This window comes from Elephas maximus, chromosome 4 (genome assembly GCF_024166365.1).
Source record: "Elephas maximus indicus isolate mEleMax1 chromosome 4, mEleMax1 primary haplotype, whole genome shotgun sequence".
Classification (NCBI taxonomy): Eukaryota; Metazoa; Chordata; class Mammalia; order Proboscidea; family Elephantidae; genus Elephas; species Elephas maximus.
In genome coordinates, this window is record NC_064822.1 from 124,910,424 (window position 1) to 124,934,710 (window position 24,287).

The window sequence follows — 24,287 nt, forward strand, 5'->3', positions numbered from 1 at the left end:
AAATGGTGTATATGTGTGAGAAGTAAGCTATTTAAGTCTTGTCTGGCTTTTCTGGATAAAGTCTAAAGCAGCTATTGAAGAAAACATACTAACCTCGACATGATAGGACTGTCCTCTGGTTGCACAGGAATGAAACCCAGCAAGTTGCAGAGCCGGCAAACATTGATTGAACACATACCATAAGGTGTTGTTGGGTGCCGTGGAGTTGATTCCAGAATACAAAGATGAAGAAGCCAGGGTTCCTATCCGCAAGAAGCTACAGGCTTAGCTGCATGGGGAAGTTTGTATTTACAGGGAAATCTGCACCTACATTTAAGATGAACTTGTGCTGGAGATGTGTATGTGTTTGTATCTGGAAATACCAAAATAATGTAGGTGGGCTCGGGTAGCATTTTCATCTTGCCAGCTTCTTTGCCTGCTTACTTGGACTTCAGCTGCACAGTCTGACAGTAAGAGCATCTTGTTGAAATATTACCCTCGTGGCTGGCAAAGCTTTCAATACCACAGGCAGGGTCCGTACCCTACATGTGTATGGATAGCAGGGGATGTGTATAGCTGTGCTTGAAGCCACCAGAGCTTGTGTTCTGATTGCTTAGTGGGAGGATGCTAATTCTAAATATTAATCTGTAGAGAGATTTGCTCCTAGAGCTCTGACTTCATGTTTTTCGATGGTATCTTTTTACTGTCATTAAAGGACCTACAGAATTGTTTCTTATTTTGCTTTCTAAAAGGAGGAGCAGAACTAATTATAGGTGTATTTTGGGACTAAGCTGGTTCCTGTCGAGTCAACTCTTAAGTCATGATGACCCCATGTGTGTCAGAGTAGAATGGCTCCATCAGGTTTTCAGTGGCTGAATTTTTTTGGAAGTAGGTTGCCAGGCCTTTCTTCTGAGGTGCCTCTGGGTAGACTCGAACCTTTAAACTTTCAGCTAGCAGCCGAGTGTATTAACTGTTTGCACCACCCAGGGACTCCATTTTGAATAGGACTACTACCCATTTAAAAGGAGCCCTGGTGGCACAGTGGTTAAAGCACTCGGCTCCCAACTAAAAGGTCGTCGGTTTGAACTCAACCATCGGCTGTGCAGGAGAAAGATGTGGCAGTCTGCTTCCTTAAAGATTTACATCCTTGGAAACCCTATGTGGCAGCTCTGCTGTGTCCTATAGGGTTGCTATGAGTTGGAATCAACTCGACAGTGGTGGGTTTTTTTTTTCTTTAAATATAAATATCCATTTAAAATTATTCTTGAAAACTACTTTATTAATCACAGCACAGTTTATATTAAAAAAAATATTAGGTAGGTAGAAAAGAAAAAGTATAGATTTCATTCGACCATGGGCTACTGGTAATAAGATGAGGAGGATGGCGACTCAGAGGCTGGGATAATATGAATTGTTACCTTTATCTGAGGGGCCCTAGTGGCACAATGGTTAAGTGCTCTGCCGCCAATGGAAAGGTTGGCAGTTCAAATCCACCAGTGGGAGGAAGGACCTAGCGATCTGGTTCCGTAAAGATTAAAAACCCAAACCTACTGCCGTGGAGTGGATCTGACTCATAGGGACTTTATAGGACGGAGTAGAACTGCCCTTTAGGGTTTCTATGGCTGTAAATCTTTGCAGAAGCAGACTGCCACATCCTTCTCCAGCAGAGCAGCTGGTAAGTTCGGACCACCGACCTTGGGGTTAGCAGCCCAGCGTTTTTACCACTGGGCCACCAGGGGGCGTTATGAGTCAGAATTGACTCCATGGCTACGTGTCCCATAAAGATTACAACCTAGAGAGCCCTACGGGGCAGTTCTGTTCTGCCACATGGGGTCGTTAGGAGTCGGAGTTGACTCATGATGCGACACACCACCACCGTTATGTGGAGGAAGGGGTAGTAAAGGGGGGTGATTTAGGGAGTGATCAGATACTCTCTAACACTCTGCTTGTTTTCTTATTCAGTCTACGCCTGCAAGCTCTCAGACCGGGAACATCCGCTCTACTTGCGTTTGGTAGCCGGGCCCAGAACAGATACCCTTAGTTTTGTTCTTCGTGAGCATGAAATTGGAGAGGTGAGTGAGGGTTCATTATTGCCTTCAAATATACAGAAAGCTGACCCCATTTTATTGCTCTACTCTAAAAAAAAAAAAAAAATTTTTTTTTTCTAGTGATGTCACCACTCACTTAGGGTGGGGGCTAGGGGGAGTCAGTGTCTGTCTGCCTGTCTATATGTATCGTGGGGAAGTAGTCCAGTAGAAGAAAGCTTTCTGTGTGTTTTTGAATTGTCAGAAATGAGCCTACAGTTAGTCTACAGTATAATTCTTTTACAGTGTCATCCTGGTCTGTAATTTCCATAGGTGGGAAGCAGTCAAGTTTGCAAATGATCTCCACCGAAGAGAAAGAGTCATTTTCACCCCATCCACCTCCAAATTACTCTAATCCAGCTGAACTTTGAAAGTTGACACCCTCCATATGTTTGCTACTTAAAAAAGTCTCTAAGTTAATTTGTTCTAAAGGGAAATAAAAGGAAATTCAATCTCTTTACCAGGAAAGAGACACTTTCTACAATCTTTTTTTTACCCCCCGACCCAGTCAAATGATTAAGAAATTATGTTTGCATAGGTATCATTTGCTGTTTTCTCTCCAGGGAGGATTGTATTTAGGCCAATTCGGCTGAAGGAAAAAGCACTTTAGACTGTCCTAGATCAGTTATGAACTTTAAATGACACTTGAGCAAATCTCTCAACCAGTTTGCTGCCTGGAACAGGAAATGGTATGAACTGCCCATGTTGAACAATTCTCAATGCAGTGGGCATAGGGCTGCTAGGTTAAAAGTTAGGTAACCAGGACTCTTTCTGCAATTCCTCTTGCTAGATTAGGGGGTAAATCTTCCAACCTCTTAGTTCTCAGTTTTAAAATCTGTACAGTAAGACTAAAGACTCTAAAAGGTGGTTTAGAGTCACAAATGTGAACTGTATGCAAATTTGCTTTGTAAATAGTAAATTTGTATGTAAGTGTAAATTAGAACTTAAGCAGTTTTAGGAAGATTTTTTTTTTTTTAATTGCACTTTAGATGAAGGTTTACAGAACAAACTCGTTTTTAATTTAACAGTTAGTACACATATGGTTTTATGACATTGGTTAACAACATGTCAACACTCTCCCTGCTCAGCTTTGGGTTCCCTATTACCAGCTTTCCTGTTCTCTCCTACTTTCTAGTCCTTGCCCCTGGGCTGGTGTGCTCCTTTAGTCTCGTTTTGTCTCATGGGCCTGTCCAATCTTTGGCTGAAGGGTAAACCCCAGGAGTGACTTCATTACTGAGCTGAAAAGGGTGTATGGGGGCCATACTCTCGGGATTTCTCTAGTCTCTGTCAGGCCAGTAAGGCTGGTCTTTTTTTATGAGTAAGAATTTTGTTCTACATTTCTCTCCAGCTCTGTCTGGGACCCTCTAGCGTGATCCTTCTCAGAGCACTCAGTGGTGATAGCCGGGCACCATCTAGTTGTATTGGACTCCGTCTGGTGGAGGCCGTGGTAGATGTGGTCCATTAGTCCTTTGGACTAATCTTTTCTTTGTATCTTAGGAAGACGTTTTTGAAGTTTCTTTTGATTCTGATGTTTTGACACTTTTAAAATTCCGATTTATTTTGGGGAGACAGCCAGTGCTGAAGTCAAGCTTGGCTTTGCAGTTTGGCATACGGCAGCCTTTCCTCTGAAAGCTTAAACCAGACACATTAGTATAGTCTTCTCACAGTTTTATTTTTCTCGACATTGGTCTTTTAAGTATTGCATATATTTTAGGTGGCTACATGATCTGGGAAGGAATTCTCTTAACTTAGTTTTGAACTTTACATTGTATATGAAGTTCCAGGCTGCTTTATTGGACCTTTGTATATGGTGTAGAAACCCTGGTGGCATAGTGGTTAAGTGCTACAGCTGCTAACCAAAAGATTGGCAGTTCAGATCCACCAGGTGTTCCTTGGAAACTCTATGGGGGCAGTTCTACTCTGTCCTATAGGGTCACTATGAGTTGGAATCAACTGGATGGCAGCGGGTTTGGATTTTTATATATTGTGTTAAGGCTAACTGAAACTGAGGGGGTAGGAGGGGAAGATAGTTGCAGGGGGTGGAGGGGAAGATATTTTATAATGTCTTTTCTTTGGAGAACTTAACATGTACGAAGAATAAAATGGGGAAGGTCCTTAGAGTGAGGAGGCTGGGTAAGAGGCTGTCCCAGGGGTCCAGGAGAAATACGATGGTGGCTACCACTAGGGGGCAGTAGAAGTGAAGAAGAAAAGTAAGTTGGAGAACTGTTTAGGAGGTGATAAGATTGACTGTGTCCCTGGGTGGTGCAAACTGCTCAGCTGCTAAACGAAAGGTTGAAGGTTCAGGTTCGTATCCACCCAGAAGTGCTTTGGAAGAACATCCTGGTGATCTGCGGCTGAAAATTCAGCCACTGAAAACCCTATGGTGCACATTTCTACTCCGACACACATAGGGTAGCCATGAGTCATAACTGACTGGATGGCAACTGGTTGTAGTGAAGATTGATTGTGGGACATGGGAAAGAAGGTGGTGTCAATGGTGACTCCAAGTACAAGGAAGAGAATGTTTTAAGATGGGGGTAGTGGCAGCTTGTTCCTAATGCTTCTGGGGATCAAATCAGGTAAAGAGTGAAAGTGGTTAATGGCATTAGGGACATGGAGGTCTTTGGCCGTAGTGGCAGCCATTTTGGAAGAGTGTTGGGAGCTGAAGGCTGACTGGAGTGAGCTGAGTTGTGAGTGGGAGTGGAGGGGATCCATATAGCTGGTAACATGGCTCGTGTAAACCACTGCTTCTGAGGCGGTGGGCTGTGAGCCGAAGGAGCATCCCTAAGTTACGACTCTGACTTAAGTACCTGGTGTTTTTTCTCTTTTGCGTTCCCTCACAGTGGGAAGCCTTCAGCCTTCCAGAACTACAGAATTTCTTGCGCATCTTGGACAAGGAAGAAGATGAGCAGCTCCAGAACCTGAAGAAGCGTTACACAGCCTACAGGCACAAGCTTGAAGAAGCCCTCAGTGAGGTGTGGAAACCCGATTAAAGTGAGGGGCTTGCTGCCACTCAGGAACGGCGTGGGCTGTTTGGAGTGAGTGGAACGTGCTCACCTGTGTACAAAACAGCAGCAAGTGTCTCTTTTTTCCGAGGGCCATTTTCTTGCCCTGTGATGCGAGGGTCTTCCCCCTTTTCTAATCTCGAGACTTAGTTCTTCAAGCCAGGTCACACAGCATCCTGCACCTTAAGCATCCTGTGTAAGGGACTCAGCAAGCTTGTAATGTCACAGCACTGCGATATTACCTCTCGCCAAGCTGTGAATCTGTAGTGCTCATCAGGCAGCATTCTAGAGTGCTTTGAAGCCTGAACTCTGGGTTGTTTTTATTTTTCTTCTTTTTAGGTATTTTAATTATATGATGATGATGTTAAGCTTAAGGATGTGCAAATAATTTTTAGAAAGCTTAACAAGGAATCTGAATACTTGTTTTATGTTGAAACTACCTTTTTTTTTTTTTTAAATGTCAAAGGAAACTATGCATGTGAATTGAAAGGCACAGGAAGCCAGGAACAATGAGGAGTTTGTGAAGGATTTTGTGGGCGATGGACAAAGAAAGTAAAGAGCAAGTTTGGAAGAAGGCATGAGTTGAGGCGGAGAGTGCTGAGGGCTGGGGAGGACTGTTGGGTAATAAGTTTGTGGTAGAGGAGGAAGGGGTATTTGTAAACTAGTTAAAAAGCATTTGGTTTTGAGATGTTAAGCCCATTTTAGGATGGTTTGATTTCCCGGTGGGTAAAATGTAGGAACCTAGTCAAAGAAGGGAGGAGTAAGCCAAGGAGGGGCTCATGAGCTGACAAGAGACTTACAAACTTGGACAGAGAAGGGCCTTGTGTCCCCTGATTCTGCCTGCGTGGAGTGGAAAGTCTAATTGGTATAGCTTCTCTGGGCGGGGGCAGTTCCCAAGGTCTAATGACTGCTAATAACTCCTGTTAAGCTGTAGTTTTTTCAGAGGTGGTTTTCAAGGTTCAGCCGGAGTTTGGGGGAAGAATGGGGCAGCCGTTTTTCTTGATTGTCAGCTAAGGAGGTTTACCAGGTAGAAGACTCTCAGCAGATGGTTGTTACAGCCGCTCTTCCTTTCCCTTCCCTTCCTTTCTTCCATTCCCTTCCCTTTGTATATTTTCCCCTTTCATCCCCTTCCCTTCCCTCTTCCTTTCCTCTCCCTTACTTCCATTCTTCCTCCCTTTCTTTTATAAGTTGAATATTATGTAGAACAGAGATAGTGATTAAACACCCAGTCCACTTCCAAATCCTCAGTTTCAAGGACTACTTGACTATCAGGAGGAGGCAGCAAGAAAGAGGAAAGTATGTACCCAATTGACTGTGTAACAGGGTTGTTGTTTTTTTTAAACGGAAATATTTATTTTAACAAAAGTGTATGTTCCTACCAACCAAAGAAATGGCCTGTGCAATAGAAGCCTTCCTTAAATCAGGTGAAATAACCTCATTTTATGCAGTGATTATCTGAGAACAATGGGCAAGTTGTGCTGTTGTTACACAGAGGCCTGACAGTCTTTTTAGTCTAGGTATTTTCGGTTTATAAATTCCCAAGGAATTGTTAACACTTTGGTGACACCTAATGGATTCTTTTTGAAATTCCATGGTGCTTTAGTTCTTTGCCTCTTAAGTGAACTGTGCCTTTGATTGCATTTCTCTTCCTCTCTCGGTGGCTCTTCTGACTTTTCAAAGAATACCCATCTTGTTGGAGGCAGATTTAAGTGTTGGCTGTGCTGTGCCACACAATTACTGAGACAATCATATCTTCCTAAGCTTTTAAGGAAAGTTAAAAAAAAAAAAATAGTAGAACTAACTATAAAATATGTATGGCACATCTTGTTTAATTTTGCATGTAACTTTTTAGTGCATTGATGAGGTTTTAGTGACACCGTCATCAAACACTTTGCCTTTATTGTTCAGGGACTACTTCCATGATTTTTATCCTGGTTTTACTATTCAGATTAAGGCTGGGGTTTGCGTGTTCTGTTATCAACCACCTGGTCTTTTTAATTACCCATCCTGGTTCAACTGTAAGCTTATATTCTGTGAAGCATTTGTTTCTCAGATGAAGACACAGTTAGAAATCTAAAGTCCTAGCAGATGGGTATGTGTGAATTTTTTTTTTTTCCTTACTTGAAGTAGATTGTCTAAACAGGCATCATCCTCATCTGTATTATCCAGAACCTCACTTTTTGTCATGTGCACTACAAGTTTTGATTTGGAAAATTTACTGTATTGAAACTCTGTCTGTTCATGGTTCTTCAAGAGACTGGTGTTCTCTCCCAAACACTGGTTACCACAGCAGCATTTTTTAATGTTTCAAAGAAGAAAAAGGGCACTAAGGCCAAAGAAAGATTGTTAAAAAATCATTTTACAAATTCTTATGTTCCATGAAAGTAAGCCTTGCTGGAATACTGTTTTCACCGTGTGATGGTACAGGAGATGTTAAAGGAAGGTGTGGTATTGTGGGGGAGCATTTGAAATTGCAGAAGTAAAATTATAATATTTATAATTTTCAGGAGTCTAATTTTATTTTTTATAGGGAAGATTTTTTTCCCCCTGAAGTTGCTTCTGGAATGACAAATTGTTTTCATTAAAAACTGCAGTTGTTAGCTGGTGCGTGTGGTGTTTTTATTTATGATATATTCCGGATGACAGGAGGTCCCAGGAGTGGGGATGAGCTGCGCTTGCAGATCCATGGGGACAGCGTGACTCTCAGTAGGTTTGGGTGGGCCGCATTTGTTTCCTAAATGTCATTTTTCCTCTGCCTTATGCACTAGGGAGGAATAACCCTAGCTTAGTGTCTGCCCATACAGGACTTTCCTATTCTACTTGAAACAGTTGCTTTAATTGTGAAATATATCATACATTCTAAAGGGTATAAAGCACAGGAATTGTTGTTGTTCGTTGCCGTTGAGTTGATTCTGAGTCATGGTGACCCCATGTGTGCAGAGTAGGGTTTTCAAGGCTGTGACCTTCTGGAAGCGGATTACCAGGCTTATCTTCGGAGGCATCTCTGGGTGCATTCGAATTGCCAGCCGTTCAGCTAGTAACCATTTGCACCACCCAGGGACACACATGAAAATAGTTTAAAGAATTATAAAGCAAACACCCCTGTGACCGCTACCAAACTAGAACACTGTCAGTTCCTTAGAAATCTCCCTCCACCTCTACCCCACCACTGTTCTTGCCTTGAGGCCTCCTACCCTCCAAACAGACCACTTTCAACATGAAGTGAATATCTGTATTTTCTGGTGCATGTAACTGACTTACATGGGATGGTGAGTGTTTGGTGAACATCACTGGTGACTAGGAAGATTTACCTAAGGCTGAGGTACCCGGGTCTTAGCACCCACACCTACTGTAGGTAAGCATTTTTACTACTAGACTGCCCTCTAGAGGGACTGGTGAAATAGAAGCAAGGCTGGCACCAGTCAGTGAGGGGAACACATTTCAAGCACAATAACTGCTTTATAGATGAAAGTATTATGATAGAAAATTATGGTTCTGTATAGATGTTTGTTTTCTTTGATGTATGCAGAAGAATCTAGTTAGGGAGTCCAGCCTGGGTTACTACCCAAGGTGCAGGATGAGTGTTTTAGAATTTTTATCCAGTAAGGGACTTAACTCCCTGCCCTAGGCTGCTTTTCAATTAGTCACCAATTGTTAACTGTTGTTTAAATAAATTATTCTTACGGTGCAAAATGTTCCGCTGCTATTCAGAAGGTTTTCACTGGCTAATACTTTTCAGAAGTAGACTGCTGGGAATAAGGAAGACCAAAGAAGAATTGATGCCTTTGAATTGTGGTATTGGCAAAGAATATTGAATATACCATGGACTGCCAGAAGAATGAACCAATCTGCCTTGGAAGAAGTGCAACCAGAATGCTCCTTAGAAGCAAGGATGGCGAGACTGCATCTTACATACTTTGGACATGTCGTCAGGAGGGATCAGTCCCTAGAGGAGGACATCATGCTTGGCAGAGTACAGGGTCAGCAGAAAAGAGGAAGACCCTCAACGAGGTGGATTGACACAGTGGCTGCAACAATGAGCTCAAGCTTAACAACGATTGTAAGTATGGCTCAGGACCAGGCAGTGTTTTGTTCTGTTGTGCATAGGGTTGCTGTGGGTTGGAACCGACTCGATGGCACCTAACAACAACAACAACAACATGTTGCAAAATCAGTTTTTAAGAATTTTATTCTGGGGAACATGGTTTTGGGGGATAGCTGGGTCAACTGGCATAAGAAAGTTTATTAAGAAAATGTTCTGCATCTTTGGTGAATGGCATCTGGGGTCTTAAAAGTTAGCAAGCGGCCATCTAAGATGCATCAATTGGACCTAACCCACCTGGAGCAAAGGAGAATGAAGAACACCAAAGACACAAGGAAAATATTAGCCCAAGAGACAAAAGGGCCATATAAACCAGAGACTCCATCAGCCTGAGACCAGAAGAACTAGATGGTGCCTGGCTACCAATGACTGCCCTGACGGAACACAACAGAGAATCCCTGATGGAGCAGGAGAAAAGTGTGCTGCAGAACTCAAATTCACATAAAAAGACCAGACTTAATAGTCTGACTGAGTCTAGAGGAACCCTACAAGACATGGCCCCCAGACTCTCGGTTAATCCAGAAATAAAGCATTCCTAAAACCAACTCTTCAGACAAAGATTAGACTGGAATATAAAACATAAAATACTACTTGTGAAGAGTGTGCTTCTTAGTTCAAGTAGATATACAAGACTAAATGGGCAGCTCCTGTCCAGAGGTGGGATGAGAAGGCAGAAAGTGATAGGAGCTGGTTGAATGGACATGGGAAACCCAGGATGAAAAAGGGGGAGTGTGCTGTCACATTATAGGGATTGCATCTAGGGTCACATGTTTATAACATTTTGTATGAGAAATTAACTTGAGGTGTAAACTTTCACCTAAAGCACACAAAAAAATTTTTTAAATCTGCATTTGGGACACTGTCAGATGATCCCAATTATGGTTTTTTTTTTTTTTTGAAAGAAGGGAAAAAGTATTGTATAATAGCAAATGTATATATAGTGCTAAGGATCCCTGGTGGCACAGACAGTTAAGTACTTGGCTGGTAATACTGGAAAGTTGGTGTTTCTAACCCACGCAGCGGCTCCGCAGAAGAAAGACCTTGAGATCTGTTCCTATAAAAATTACAGCTGAGAAAATCCTATGGGGTAGTTCTACTCTGTCACATGGGGTCACTATGAGTTGGATTTGACTCAACACTCAACAACAACATACATAGTGCTTAGTATGTGCCAGGCACTATTCTAAAATATTTGATCTGTAGTAACTAATTTTCTTCCCCATGGGGTAGGTGCTGTTAATATCCCCATTTTACAGATAGGGAAACAACAGACACATTGAAGTTCAACAACCTGCCCAAGACCGTTCTGTGAGTGAGTGGCAGAGCCTGGGTCCAGTCAACCATGCTGCCCTGCTGCTCCAAGCTCTTGTCCTGTAAGCTCTATCAGATTTTTCGGATAAGCTGCCCATTAAAGTCCTCCTAGGTTGCCTCTGGAGCCCCCTGGTGGCACAGTTAAGAATTAGGCTGCTAACCAAAAGGCCGGCAGTTTGAATCCACTCCTTGGAAACCCAGTGGGGCAGTTCTACTTTGTCCTGTAGGGTCGCTATGAGTTGGGGTCCACTGGATGGCAGTGGGTTTGGTTTTTTTTTTTTTTTTTTTTAGATTGCGTCTAATAGAAAGGTCCTCTGAAAGCAGGCCTGTTTTGGTGCAGTTAGAATTTGTGGGAAATGAGAGGACAGCCTTAATGCCTCAGTGCTTTATCCTTTATCATCCTTTCTGTTGCTGTTACCCATTTATCTTTCCATTTAAGTGATTATACTCAGTTACATAGAAGGAAACAGTTATTGTGTTTTCATCTAGAGAGGTTCTGTTGCATGAGCGCAAACCCAGTGTTCTCACTGCAGCTGGTAAGACAAGTCCCTGCAATAGCAGAAGAATAACAGCTTCAGGGAGAAGTCAGAGGTCGGCAGGAGCCACCAAATGCTTGCAAAGGTTTGACTCATTTAATGTTTTTCTCTCCATCAAGGATCATCCACCATAAAGTTTACTACTGGTGTGACTCACCACTTGCTTAATTAAGTGTACAAGAAGTACGCTTCTTGTGGGAGGGGAAAACAGTTAAAAAAAACAGCTTTCTTGTAAAATGCTATTAATTCCATTTGTAGGTTTTTTTTTTTTTTTTTTTGCTTTGTTTTAGTTTTTCTTGGCAAATCTTTCCCTGTTAATTCTAAAGCGAGAGTGGCAGTGTAGGGGACAGACCTTTTTCATCTCAAGTAACATCTTCCAAAAGACATTTTTGATTCTTCCTCTGAGACAGCACTTGGCAGTATCTGAACTTGAGTACCACCACTCTGTTTCTGAGAAACCTCCAGCATTAGAACCTTTAAACGTTTATACACAAACATCAAACCGTTTTGTAAACTTCAAAAGAAGTTGGGATTTAGCTGGGTTTTGGGAGGAAGTTATTTTAACCAGCCTACAGTTCGTTTATCTGTAAGGAAAAAACCAAAAAACCAAATCCATTGCTGTCGAGTCGATTCCGACTCATAGCGACCTTACAGGACAGAGTAGCACTGCCCCCCAGTTTCCGAGGAGCGTCTGGTGGATTCAAACTGCTGTAGCACTTAACCACTAGGCCACCAGGGTTTCCAAGTCTTAATTAAAGTGCACCTTGGCCTTTAAAGGCATCTATCTGGTTTGCGTTTGCCTGGTATAGCACTCTTCCCTCAATTTAGCAATTATGGACGTGTGGGACTAATTAGCCCTAAGTGCTTCCTTTCTCTGGAGTGGAGTTCTGGGGGCTGGCTGCTCTAGAGGGTTTTCCAATTGACAGGTGCAGTAAAATTTGCTTAAATGCTGCTCCAGAATTCCTTAAAAACTTTAGCATCTTGACAAAACTTAGAATCCTTGAATTCTGCTGCAGGCCAGGGAGGCAACAGTGTAAATTCAAAATCTCTTATTCATGGTAGAACTATAAATGGTGTGTTCCAGTTCTTTTCAAAATGGCAAGGAATTCCAATATTGTGTGTGTGAGCTCTCAAGGAAAATGTTCAAAGTGATTTTTAAGTAAGATTGGGCATGTCATCTAGTCACTTTATCAAGAAAAGATGCTTGCTGAGAATATAAAGGCAAACAGGAATTAAGTAAGGAATCCAGGCAGCAGCCCTCAGGCAGCACTAATTAAAAGAAAATTAGAGCATTGGGTTAGAGTGGCTATATCAGCATCAGATAAAGTAGATTCAAAGGAAATATTACCAGAGATAAAGAGGGTCATTTCCTAACGATAATGGGGTCAATTCATCAAGAGGACAGAATAACCCAAAATGTTAATGCACCTAATAACAGAATTCAAGTACATGAAGCAAAAATTGATAGAACTGCATGAATAGACAAACTCACAATTGTGATTTCAACAAACCTCTCAGTGACTGATAGAAACAGTAGAGAGAAAATCAAAGAATGTAAGACTTGAACCACACTATCAACTATTTTGACCTGACAGAGAACACTCCAACAGCAGTGAAACACGTTGTTTTTAAATAACACATAACAAGACAACACATTCTGGGACATAAAACAAATTTCAATAAACTTAAAAATGGTTTAAATCATACAAAGTTTATTCTCTGACCACAAATAAATAGGAGGTCCATGAAAAGAAAAAATACCCAAAAACAAATATTGGGAGATTACTTCTAAATAACCTATGGGTAAAGTAAGAAATCAAAAAGGAAATTATAAAGTACTCTTAACTGAATCAAACACATCAAAACGTGGATACAGCTGAAGGTGTTAATTAGAGGGAAATTTATGCACTAAATGCCTATATTAGAAAAAGATGAAAGGTCTCAAATCAGTGACTTTGTCGTCCATCTTAAGAAATTAGAAAAAGAAAAGCAAATTAAACCCAAAGTAAGCAGAAGAAATGAAGTCATTCATAGAGGCAAGAGTAGAAATCAATGAAATAGAAAATCCATGAAACCAAAAGCTGGTTCTTTGAAAAGGTTAATAAGAGTTGATAAGCCTCTAGTCAAACTCATCAGGAAAGAAAAAGAATTGGTAATTGGTGCAAATTACTAATATATCAGGACTGGGAGAGGTGTCATTACTACAGATTCTACAGATAATACTTGATGTGTTCACATTTGAGATCCTTGAAATAAGTTTCCTTAGAAATTACTGTTATTGACTGCAAAAAAAAAAAAAAAAAAGTTTTACTAAACCAAAACCAAGCTCATTGCTGTTAAGTTGATTTCAACTCATAGCAACCTTATAGGACAGAATAGAACTGCCCCATAGGGTTTCCATGGAGTGGCTGGTGGATTTGAACTGCTGACCTTCTGGTTAGCAGCCATAGCTCTTAACCACTATGCCTTAAAAAAAAAAAAAAAAAAATGCCTACACAGTCCTAATTTTGCCTAACCTCTGAAAAGCTTGCCAAATTACAAGTGTTGATGTTGCTGCTGGTTCCTTGTTTATACAAGTTTACAGTTATCTGCAGTATGTGACTTACATGCATGTATCAGTAACATTCTAACTTGACATTTGACTTTTTATCATTCAAAACGCAGTAGGGTTTACATTTATTAAAATGAGACTATAGTCATAATTTTTTTTTTTTTTTTTTTTAGCAGCCCACATTTTGGAAACTAATTATAATGATACAGAGGGATGAGTGTATCTTGATTAATGCCCTTGGAGTCTGTGATATATATACATATACATATATATATTTCATATAAACCTTTAAATTAAAGTCACTTGAATTAGTTTGTTCTTGCTTTGTAATCAAAAGAACTTGACTAGAACACCTAATTTCTTGATCTCATTCATTCAACCAAAAAATCCCAGTTGCCGTTGATTTGATTCTGACTCACGGTGACCCCATGTGTGTCATTGTAGAACTGTACTCCATAGGTTTTCAACGGCTGTGATCTTTCAGAAGTAGACTGCCAGGCCTTTCCTCCAAGGGGCTTCTGGGTGGATTTGAACTGCCAACCTTTCGGTCAGTAGTGCTTAACCATTTGCGCCACCCAGGGACTCCGATTCATACAACAAATATTTATAAAACACCCCAAGAATGTCATACATTGAGTAGGTTATAGTGAGAAAGAACATTGTAGTCCCTGTTCTCATGGAAATCAGGCCCCGGTGATGCAAACTGTTAAGTGTTGTAAAGGTAAAGTTCTGGGTGCTACAAGAGTGTATAATCTAGGAAGTCAAAGAAGGCTTTCTTGAGGAAGTAATTTAGAGCTGAGATTGTAAGGATAAACGGATACATCCTAGCAGAATTCATAAATTATCTACATGAAATCTTCTACACAACAGGGGACTGGTTTCTATTGGCAACATGTTCTATCAGGGCCGTTCTTGTATTTTTATTATGAGAAAAGAACTTTTATCAGGCTAAATAATTCCCCTAGGTTGAGAGTTCATCGTTGGCAAATGCAGAGTTAAAATTGACATTGGCAATTTTTCTGGATCAAATCCAGTTTCTTGTCCTCTGGAGATGAGATAGCATCACCTGTGTGCTCATTTCACAGGGCTGTTGTGAGAACCAAATTAGTGAACATGAAGGCACCTCATATGCTATAAAGCCTGATAAAAGGTGGGATTGTTTTCTAAGCTCTTGTGCCTACCCATCGTGTTGACACTGAAGTTCATCTAGAAGTACCCTAGGTGCTGATTTCCAAGAGGGACCTTTTGACAGTGGAGATGTATCTGATAAGCAGAACAGTTTTTATTTTTGTTCTTTAAATTCATGCTGAGGGAAAGAAATGGTGTCATAAGCGAAATACTCAAGATTCTTGGGTTATTGATAACCAAAAGATCACCATTCGGTGCCTTCCCCTGTGCTTCCAATAAATACAGTTACACAGCATTATCTTTCTTCCCTGACAAATTAGAGCCAAAATGCTCAGAGCTGCTGGGACTAGGGTTAACCCATGCTGTCCTGTCAGGGTAAGGCAGGGAGTGACGCTGCATGATCCAAACCAGAGGCTGCCTGTAGGCACAGTGAGTGCAGGGGCGTTGGCCTTTGTTCCTGGTCACGTTTCCATGCATGTGAATTCTCCCCCTAGAGAGTTCTGTGCTTTGCAGACTGGAGCATAACTTAAACTCCTTGAGTATCTCTCCTAGCTGCAGGGGACAAACCTTGTGGAACTGAATGTTTCACAGACATGTCGGGAAACAGCCACTAGGGTAGCACTGAGACAGGAAGGAGCTCTTCTAGCAGGAAACCCTGAACTGCAGCTTCCTGCCTCTCTTCCTGCAGCCAGTGTTCACCTTTGGCTGAACTCTTTGACTGCGCTTCCCGTGGCATTACAGGAAGAAGGAAAGGGGCCAGGATGATCGGGGACACAGTTCTGTTTTCACTTACTATGCAGAAGACCAGACTGGGCACCAGGGTCTCGTTCTCTGTGGGAGCATTCACATAAAAGCAGGCTGGGCTGCCCTGATGACTCAAAATGAAGACTGCTAAAAACAATCCAAGTTGTTGTGTTCATCTGAGGCCTAATAAAATTGTAGCTCACCTAATCTGGGAGAGGCTGGGAGATAGGGGGACTGGGAAAGAAAAGACTGAAAAGCAGCCACTTTCTTAGGGACTTAGCGGGATCGGAATCAATTGTGCACCTGAGCTACTTTCCCAGCGTTGCGAGGAGGCAAGGGAAGAGTGACTGATGGACTTGCACAACAGGTGCCTTGGAAACCCAGCCAGAGTCCTGGTATGCAGCAGCTGCTCAAAGAGCTGCTCCTCCCCTGAGCTGCTGCTCTCCCCAGCACTGGCCCCTCTGAGTTATGGAGACCGGCTGGAGAGAAGACTTTGAGACTGGAACCAGCCAGCCAAGAGAGCCCATTAAAATATTTTCCAACATGTGCTGAGGAGCAACATTTTAGCAACCATTCTAACAAAGAAGCTTCTATTGGGTTGTAGTAACAATAGCTGGGAGCCTGTGTTGGTACTCTTGAAGTATGCAATGTACTTAAGACTTTTTTCCACTCGGACAGAAGTTGAGCCTTAAGCACTGGCCAGCTTTACGGTGCACCTCAGGTACCTACAATTGGATGCATTTTGGTTAAAGGCCTGCTGTAATTTCTCTCTTGGCAAACCAGCCATGGCCATTGTATTAGTCATATATTGTCATGTAACAAATTACCCAAAAACTCGTGGCTTTAGACAACATTGAATATTTATTATCTCACATGGTTTCTCTGGGTCAGGAGTTTGAGAGTAGCTTTGCTGGGTGGTTCTAGCTTGGAGTCTCATGAGATTGCAGTTAAGATGTCAACTAGACCTCCAGTCACCTGAAGTCCTGACTGGGAATGGAGGGTCTGCTTTCAAGACAGTTCACATATATGGCTGGCAAGTAGGGACCAGTTGTTTGCAGGTCTCAGATCCTTACCATATGGACCTGCCCACTGGGTCTTCATGATATGACGGCAGGTTCCCTCCAGAGTGAATGATCCAAGAGATTAAGGAGGAAGTGGCCATGTTTCTTATTACCTAGCCTCAGAAGTTACATGCCATTACTTGCATCGTATTCTGTCACAGAGACCAACCCTGATGCAATGTGGGAGGGGGCTATGCAAGGATCATTGGGAACCATCTTGGAGGCAGGCTACCATAGCCATGCTGGAAATAGTTAAATGAGGTGTGACAAGAAGAACCCTCTTTTTTTCTTCTTGTCCATCAGCCATGATGTGGTACAACAAATCTGTCTTGGAAGAAGACAGCCAGAATACTCCTTAGAAGCAAGGATGGTGAGACTGCGTCTCACATACTTTGGACATGTTATCAGGAATGATCGGTCCTTGGAGAAAGACATCATGCTTGGTAAAGTAGAGGGGCAGCAAAAAAGAGGAAGACCCTCAACAAGATGGACTGACAGTGGCTGCAACAATGGGCTCAAGCATAGCAACAATTGTGAGGATGGCACAGGACTGGAGTGTTTTGTTCTGTTGTGCACAGGGTTGCTATGAGTTGGAACTGACTCGAAGGCACCTAGTAACAACATGATGAGGCATAGGATAAGAAACCACTTCAATGATAGTAGCACCCTTTAGTCTGAAAGTAGTTTCTCTGTGTGGGCACCAGAGGGAAGTTCTCTTTGCAGCTTTCTACACAATAAGTTCCTGGAGGACAGGAATAGACCATTCTTTCATATTTTCATAACCAAGCTTACTACTAGGCAGAGTAGGTACTCAGATATATGATGTGCTGGGAGGGGAAATCTTTCATAGACCACAGAGCAAGCAGAGTGTAAAAGAAAGATGGCTTTGAAGCCAGATCTTCATCCAAATCCTAAATCTTTGACTAGCTTTGTGAGCTTGGGTTGATTAAGCTGAGGAAAATACCTATCCCAGAGAGCTATTTTAATCACATAAATAATTAAAGCATCCTTTGTATCTCTCCATCCTTTGAGAACCTGCTAGTCTCCACTGGAGCTTCATGTTAAGAGGACATACATGGATCTCAAGTCTCAATGGCAGAAGGTGGCTATGAAATCTTACTCTCAAAGACTAAGATTTAGAACTGTCACCTATTCTACAGTACTCTAGGAGCTACTTCCCATGTCCCACAATCTAGACCTTACATAGTAGCTCCTAGGACATCAGCAGAGGTCTCAGCACAAGCTTTCAGCCTGCGTCCTTGGTTTCTTTGGTTGGCTGTTGTCTCAACAGTTTTTATATGGTACACATATGACTAGCTCTTTAAATTCATTAGCAGTAGAAGATGAAACCAAGACCAATTCTGTATGGAATCTGGTTCTATAGGGCCGGGTACGGCCTTAGTGGGAATAGGTGGGATAAGTTAGAAAAATGGAGCCAGCAGAGTCTCTACTTCATTTTATGAGTCTACGAACATAAACTCTCTCCTTGTTGACGGTTTGGCTCATGTGGTCAGTAATCACAGAGCCTCTATTCTATTTCCCCCTTTACTCCAGTATTTAGACAAAGGTTAGGTAGTTCTCAAAGGATAACATTGTGTTATCCTTTCCCTCTCCCTCACTTCAACAGGTCTTGGTGGCTCCTGTTTTGAAATCTTAAAGGCCAGCCAGCACCTGTCTTCGTTACTTATCCCACACAGTTCCTTGGCCTTGGGCCCTGGGTAAAGAACTCTTCTTTAAGCATTTAGGTCTACAACTGTTCCCTGGCCTGATCTAGCTCTTTAGCCCTTGTGGAGGGAGGAGGGTAGAGCATCCAACTAGGTGATCCCCTGTTATTAAACAGCTGACAGTTGTTGGGAAGCAATTCATTATGGGCCTAAGTGTTCCTGAATGTTCTTTTTGGGTATGCTGAGAATGCAAGGGCCTGACCACTCTTTACCCGGGCCGTTTCTAAGGACTGTGTTTGCAGTGAGCAACCTTGAGGAGTAAGGTACTATATTTCTCAGGACAAAGAGTAGGCTTGCTTAGTGTTGCTACAGAATGGCAGGTTCTCCAAGCTTAATGTCCCTCTCTTGTAACAAAACCCACCGCATATGCAGGTATCCATCTAGGACCTTCACACGTTGTACGTGTGGGACCTAGGGCGAGGGTGAACTGATGTGCTCGTGCCACTTGCTGTTCTGTAATAGTCTTTTGTCTCCGGCCCAGGAGTCTCAAGTCTTCTGTCAACAACCATGAAACAGAAACAGGCTAACTTATTTGTTTATAAAGAGAGTAAAATCAAACCCCAGACCTACACCAGTGCGCCTGACATTGTGATATACCCAAATTATCTGTTCTGATAGCATTACCTGTCAACTTTTATGAGTGTCTTCTATTATCCTGTTTTTTTTACTTTGTCTTCAGATAGAACAGGAAAGATACAAAGCATCCTATTAAGTGAGGGGTTGGCAAATTACAGCCTGCCTGTGTTTGTATGTAAAATTTTATTAGCCCACAGCCACAGCCATTTGTTTATGTATTGTCTCTGGATACTTCTGCACTACAACAGCAGAGCTGTAAGCCTAAAATATCATCTGGTCTTTTAAGAAAAAGTTTGCTGACCCATTTAAGATTAGGGCAATGGATCACATGATTGGAAATCAAGTACAAAGCATCTTGGAAGGTGAGCTCAGTCCATTTTAAAGCCAGCCAAGATAAGATTGCTTCTCCAAAGCTGTAAATGAATAAAGATTTATCAGGAAGGATTTTCTACATGGTGCTTCATTCAGGGGCTATCGGTCTGTACGGACCAGGTGTCTATGAGCTACGTGGGTAGAGACTATAGATCCCAATAGTGAAATATCCCATCCTCAGTACTGAGCAATTAAAATATTAAACAGCATCGAGGAAAAAAGCATCTTATCAAAATTATTATTTGGGGACTAAAACAAAGGACACATTCCCACTAGACACAGAAATAAATTTTAATTCATTGAAAAGTGCAGCAGTGAACAGGGTCCTTTCAAGGGCACTTTGTAGGTCAAATGATTGAGATGACACAGAGCTGGGGTAGAATAACTTCTAGGAACAGATGATGCAAACATAGAAATTTACAAAATTCAATGAGGCCTAAGTGGTAGTGAAATGACAGAACTCAAATACACTCATCTCTTTCCACTGATGGATCACTTGAAATATCCTTTGCTTTCTCTGAAAAAGGGTACTGGGACAACTTTTCTCCTTTCATTAAAAAAAGCACTGATCCTTAATTGAGACACGTAAAGATAAATTTAATAACATTTCTCACAGATTAAGGTACAACTTCCATGGCTATCATTACTATTTTGTATAAAAACTCCCTGTTGTTGTCAATTAAAATGTATTTGCAACAGCACCATTTGTCAAATTCAAAGATGCTCAAAAGTTGCTCCCTACCTTGTAATTGTATTTTAGAGACAGCTGTGTAATAAGGACTCTTATACTACACAATCTCTATTCATTCCTAAGGCCTCTGTTCATTCTTACTGGTTATATGGCTCTCTGTTGTGCTGGCCAAGAACACTGAATATACCATGGACTGCCAAAAGAACAAACAAGTCTGCCTTGGAAGACGTACAGCCAGAATGCTTCTTCGAAGTGAGGATGACAGGACTTCGTGTCATGTACTGTGGACATATTATCAGGAGGGACCAGTCTCTGGAGAAGGACATCATGCTTGGTAAGGTAGCAGGTCAGAGAAAAAGAGGAAGACCCTCAAGGAGATGGACTGACGCGGTGGCTGTAACGATGGGCTCAAACACGGCAACGATTGTGAGGATGATGCAAGACAGGGCAGAGTTTCGTTCTGTTGTACACAGAGTTGCTGTGGGTCAGAACCGACTCAAAGGCACCTAACAACAACAATTCTGAAAGTCACCAACAGACATGGACCTAGCCTTCTTAAAAGAGAAAATAATTGAACTCCAAGTCAGCACAATTAAAAAGGTAGCAAGGAAAGCCTCTTGCAGTGGTTCGTTTGTATATACACATTCTGAGAAGTGGAGTGTATTTTATAGTCTATTAGGCTATAAACTGAGGTCTCCTTGTATTATTTTAGCACAGATCCAGAATGATGCCAATCCAAGAGAAAAAGTAAAATAAGAGCTTATGCAAAGGTTAGGTAGGAAACGTACCCAAACCAGAACAGGTCCACAGAGAGTGTCTCACCACATCCCACCACCACACAGAAGCCAGCTGAATATAAGAGCACAGGGGCAGAGATACTATTGCCACTGACTTGTTTCATTTTAAGACTTAATGTGCTTTTAGGAACCAGCGTCATAAAGCTGAATAATGTGATGTCATAGTCCAAAACCTGGTAAGAGTCAGTTTCTTTTTATTTGGGAATAACTATGGTCAACCTTCATTAATGCTGACGTTGACTTATAAGGTTAAGAACCAAAGCAGAGAACAAAGCTGATGCCCATATTCAACATTATTAGTTTGCTTTTAGTTACAGAATTTTTGGAATTTCTTTCCCTAAAACATTCATAGCAGAGGTGTTCATTTTGCTTGCTTATTTTACCTCTAGATACCCCCACAGTTGCTGGGTTCACATGAGGTAAAGGAATAAACCCAATGGCTATCTTAAGTTCTGGTAGCATAGTTAACTTGTGGCCATGTCTTACAAATGGAGTGCTTAAAGCTCAACGTAAGACCTTAAATAAAGCTAAAATCACTTATCGCCTGAGTCTAACAAGTTATAAACCACAGCTCTTTCCCCTTCCTTGCTGCTTTACCACCAACTAACCTTCTGGTGAAGAAAACAGTAGAAATGGGATTGGTCTTTGAGCCTAGGTGTCCTAAACAGAAAGGACACCTAAACAGATCTGATTCTGACAGAGGAATACTGAATGGGGGCTGAAGACTTCAAAAACTTAGGAAGAACTTAACTGAAAGGGGAGAAGTTGGGGTTCTCCAAGCTCAATAGTAGCTGGTATTTTGCATCAACTGTAAGAAATTTTTATAACAAACAGAATGACAGCAAGATGCAGAAAGTCCAAACAACTTCACACATGGGACTGAAACCCAGCTGCCAGGCACCCTGCTGGACAGGCACTTAGTTCATCCCAAGTGCAGGCCTTCAACCTGTAAACCTGAAAGCACTATCTACAGAAGGCCCTCAGAAGACACTAACTTTTTTCCCCCATACTGATACATCTAAGTCACCTTTTTTCAGATCTCAAAAGGAAAGAGACATGCCTTCACTATTCCTGATGTTCACTGGCGTTCTATGTGGTTAGCAGCCACTGGAGAGTAGGTGGTTCCCACCTTCAAGAGCTACCTGGAATGAGCCTTTACCAAATGCTTACTGCTATATTTCATTGCAGCACCAGCCCAGAATTCCAAAATAATGAACAGAGCTTCATTGACATATTTTGAATTTGCAACCTTATCACATTGTGATGTATAGGTAGGAAATGTACCAATATATTCTACACATCTGAAAACAGTCGTACTTGCTCTTAATCATCTCTGACGGTTATTTTTCAAGCCATAGTAGTATTTTTGATAGTGAAGTGCTCAATCTGAAATGCTCTGCAAGTCCTTTGCTTTTGGGTCAAGCTGTATTCCAAAAAGTCTTTTTGCCCTAAAGTATTGCTATTTATCTGAGTAGATTTCAAATTCAGACTTTGACCACACAGGGTAGGATCAAGAATGGTGGCCATGGGACAGAAAAGGTATGGTGAGAACAAAGACCTCAGGGGTGTTCCTTATCAGCTGAATGGAGGGACCAAGGGCAGCCACTCCCCACAAATGGGCAGAGTTCACAGTTTAACACATTGCAGGAGGAAGTCAGCTGGTTGGGCTGCTTTTTCAAATAGGACTTAAAACAATGGCAGAAACTTTTCCAGGTATGGTCTTGAAGACTAGCTACAGACACCTACTATCATTTCATCAGAAAGAGGCGTGCAAGGATCCAACTGCAGAGGCTGGGCAAAATCGCTACAGAGGATGTTTAGAAAACCTTCGAGTCCTGACACTGCCATGATTGCTGAACATGAGACGGGGGTCAAACCTGTACCTGGAGGGGGAAAAAAAGTCACATTAACTCTAGTCGGCCATTGAGTATTTTATTCAGAATATTACTATGTGGAAAGGCTAGCAGGAAGGGCTATAAAAGGATCAATTAAATCACCAGAAGGGATTCCAGTGAGAGTCTGTAGCATAAAACATTAGTAAATAATTAAGAACATTTACAGGCCAGCAAGCGCAAAATAATGTAGTATAAATTGAAAGGAAAGGAGAAAAGAAACAAGTAACATTAATCTTAGAAGGTTTTAGAAGAGGGCAAGTTTTGAGCTGGGTTTTTTTGGGAGGTGGCGGAACTAACTGTATAAAGAGGCGAATAGAAGAGTCTAGCCCTTGCTGAATGCCCTACCAGCAATTTCAAAGCCCTCCATTCCTTTAGTTAGACACACAGACTGTGGCATTTAGGAGTACAGGCGTGGACCTCAGACATGGATTTGAATTTGGCTACGAACTTGGACAAGCCATTAACCTCTCTGGCTACAAATAAAATAGCAAGGAAGAGCTCCTAAAGGTCAGGCTCTTGACAAAGGTAAAATGTCTGCATTTATTGCTATAAATATTCCTCTGCCACTTTGCTGAACCCTCCTATTAGTTCCAGTAACTTTCTTGTGAAATCTCTGGGATTTTCTATGTACAGGATCACACCATCTACGAATAGGGATAATTTTACCTCTTCCTTACCAATTTTGATGCCCTTTATTTCCCTTTCTTGTCTTATTGCTCTGGCTAGGACTTCCAGTACAATATTGAATAAAAGTTGTGATAATGGACATCCTTGTCTTGTTCCCCTTCTCAAGGGGAATGCTTTTGATCTCTCTCTGCTGAGAATAATGTTGGCTGTTGGTTTTGTATATATACCCTTAATTATGTTGAGAAATTTCCCTTCGGATCCTATTGTGCTGAGAGTTTTTATCAGGAAAGGGTGTTGGATTTTATCAAATGCCTTTTCTGCATCAATTGAGATGGTCATGTGATTCTTTTCCTCTGTTTTATTTACATGGTGAATCACAGTGACTGATTTTCTAGTATTGAACTACTCCTGCATCCCTGGTATGAATCTCACCTGATTGTGATGTATTATTTTTTTTTGATATGCTGTTGCATTCTGTTAGCTAGAATTTTTGTGTCTATATTCATGAGAGATCTTGGTCTGTCATTTTCTTGTTTCCTGGTATTTTTGCCTGGCTTTGATATCAGGGTTATGTAGCTTCACAGAATGAGTTAAGGAATATTCCTTCCTTTTCTATGTTCTGGAATAGTTTGAGCAGAACTGGGGTCAGCTGTTCTCTGAGTGTTTGGTAGAGCTCTCCAGTGAAGCCATCTGGGCTGGGGCTTTTTTTTTGTTGGGAATTTTTTTAATGACATCTTCAGTTTCTTCTTTTGTTATGGGTCTGTTTAGGTTTTCTGCCTTCGTGTCAGGTTAGGTAGGTAGCATGTTTCTAGAAACGTGTCCATTTCTTCTAGGTTTTCAACTTTGTTATACTTTGTTCAACTTTTTATAATATTCTTTTACGATCCTTTTTATCTCAGTTGGTTCCGTTGTAATGCCACCCATCTCATTTCTTACTTTGGTTATTGTATCTTCTCATTTTTTTCCTTTGTCAATTTGGCTAGTGGTTTGTCAATTTTATTGATTGTCTCAAAGAACCAACTTCTAGTCTTGTTGATTCTGTTGTTTTTCTGTTTTCTATTTATATCTGTTCTAATCTTTATTATTTCCTTTCTTCTTGTGACT

At 41.5% G+C, this 24,287-nt stretch overlaps 2 protein-coding genes across 2 annotated transcripts in view; one reads left to right on the top strand and one right to left on the bottom strand.

Moving 5' to 3' along the window:
* The window catches only part of RASSF3 (Ras association domain family member 3), a 78,975-nt gene extending 71,307 nt beyond the window's left edge, over positions 1-7,668 (top strand). The window contains exons 4-5 of the mRNA XM_049883784.1: positions 1,942-2,051; positions 4,907-7,668. Coding sequence (XP_049739741.1) covers positions 1,942-2,051; positions 4,907-5,056 — 260 coding nt within the window. The 3' untranslated portion in view covers positions 5,057-7,668. The remainder of the gene's footprint in view (positions 1-1,941; positions 2,052-4,906) is intronic.
* Positions 7,669-19,446: 11,778 nt separating this feature from the next.
* Positions 19,447-24,287, bottom strand: part of GNS (glucosamine (N-acetyl)-6-sulfatase) — a 41,443-nt gene continuing 36,602 nt past the window's right edge. The window contains exon 14 of the mRNA XM_049883782.1: positions 19,447-22,544. Coding sequence (XP_049739739.1) covers positions 22,466-22,544 — 79 coding nt within the window. The 3' untranslated portion in view covers positions 19,447-22,465. The remainder of the gene's footprint in view (positions 22,545-24,287) is intronic.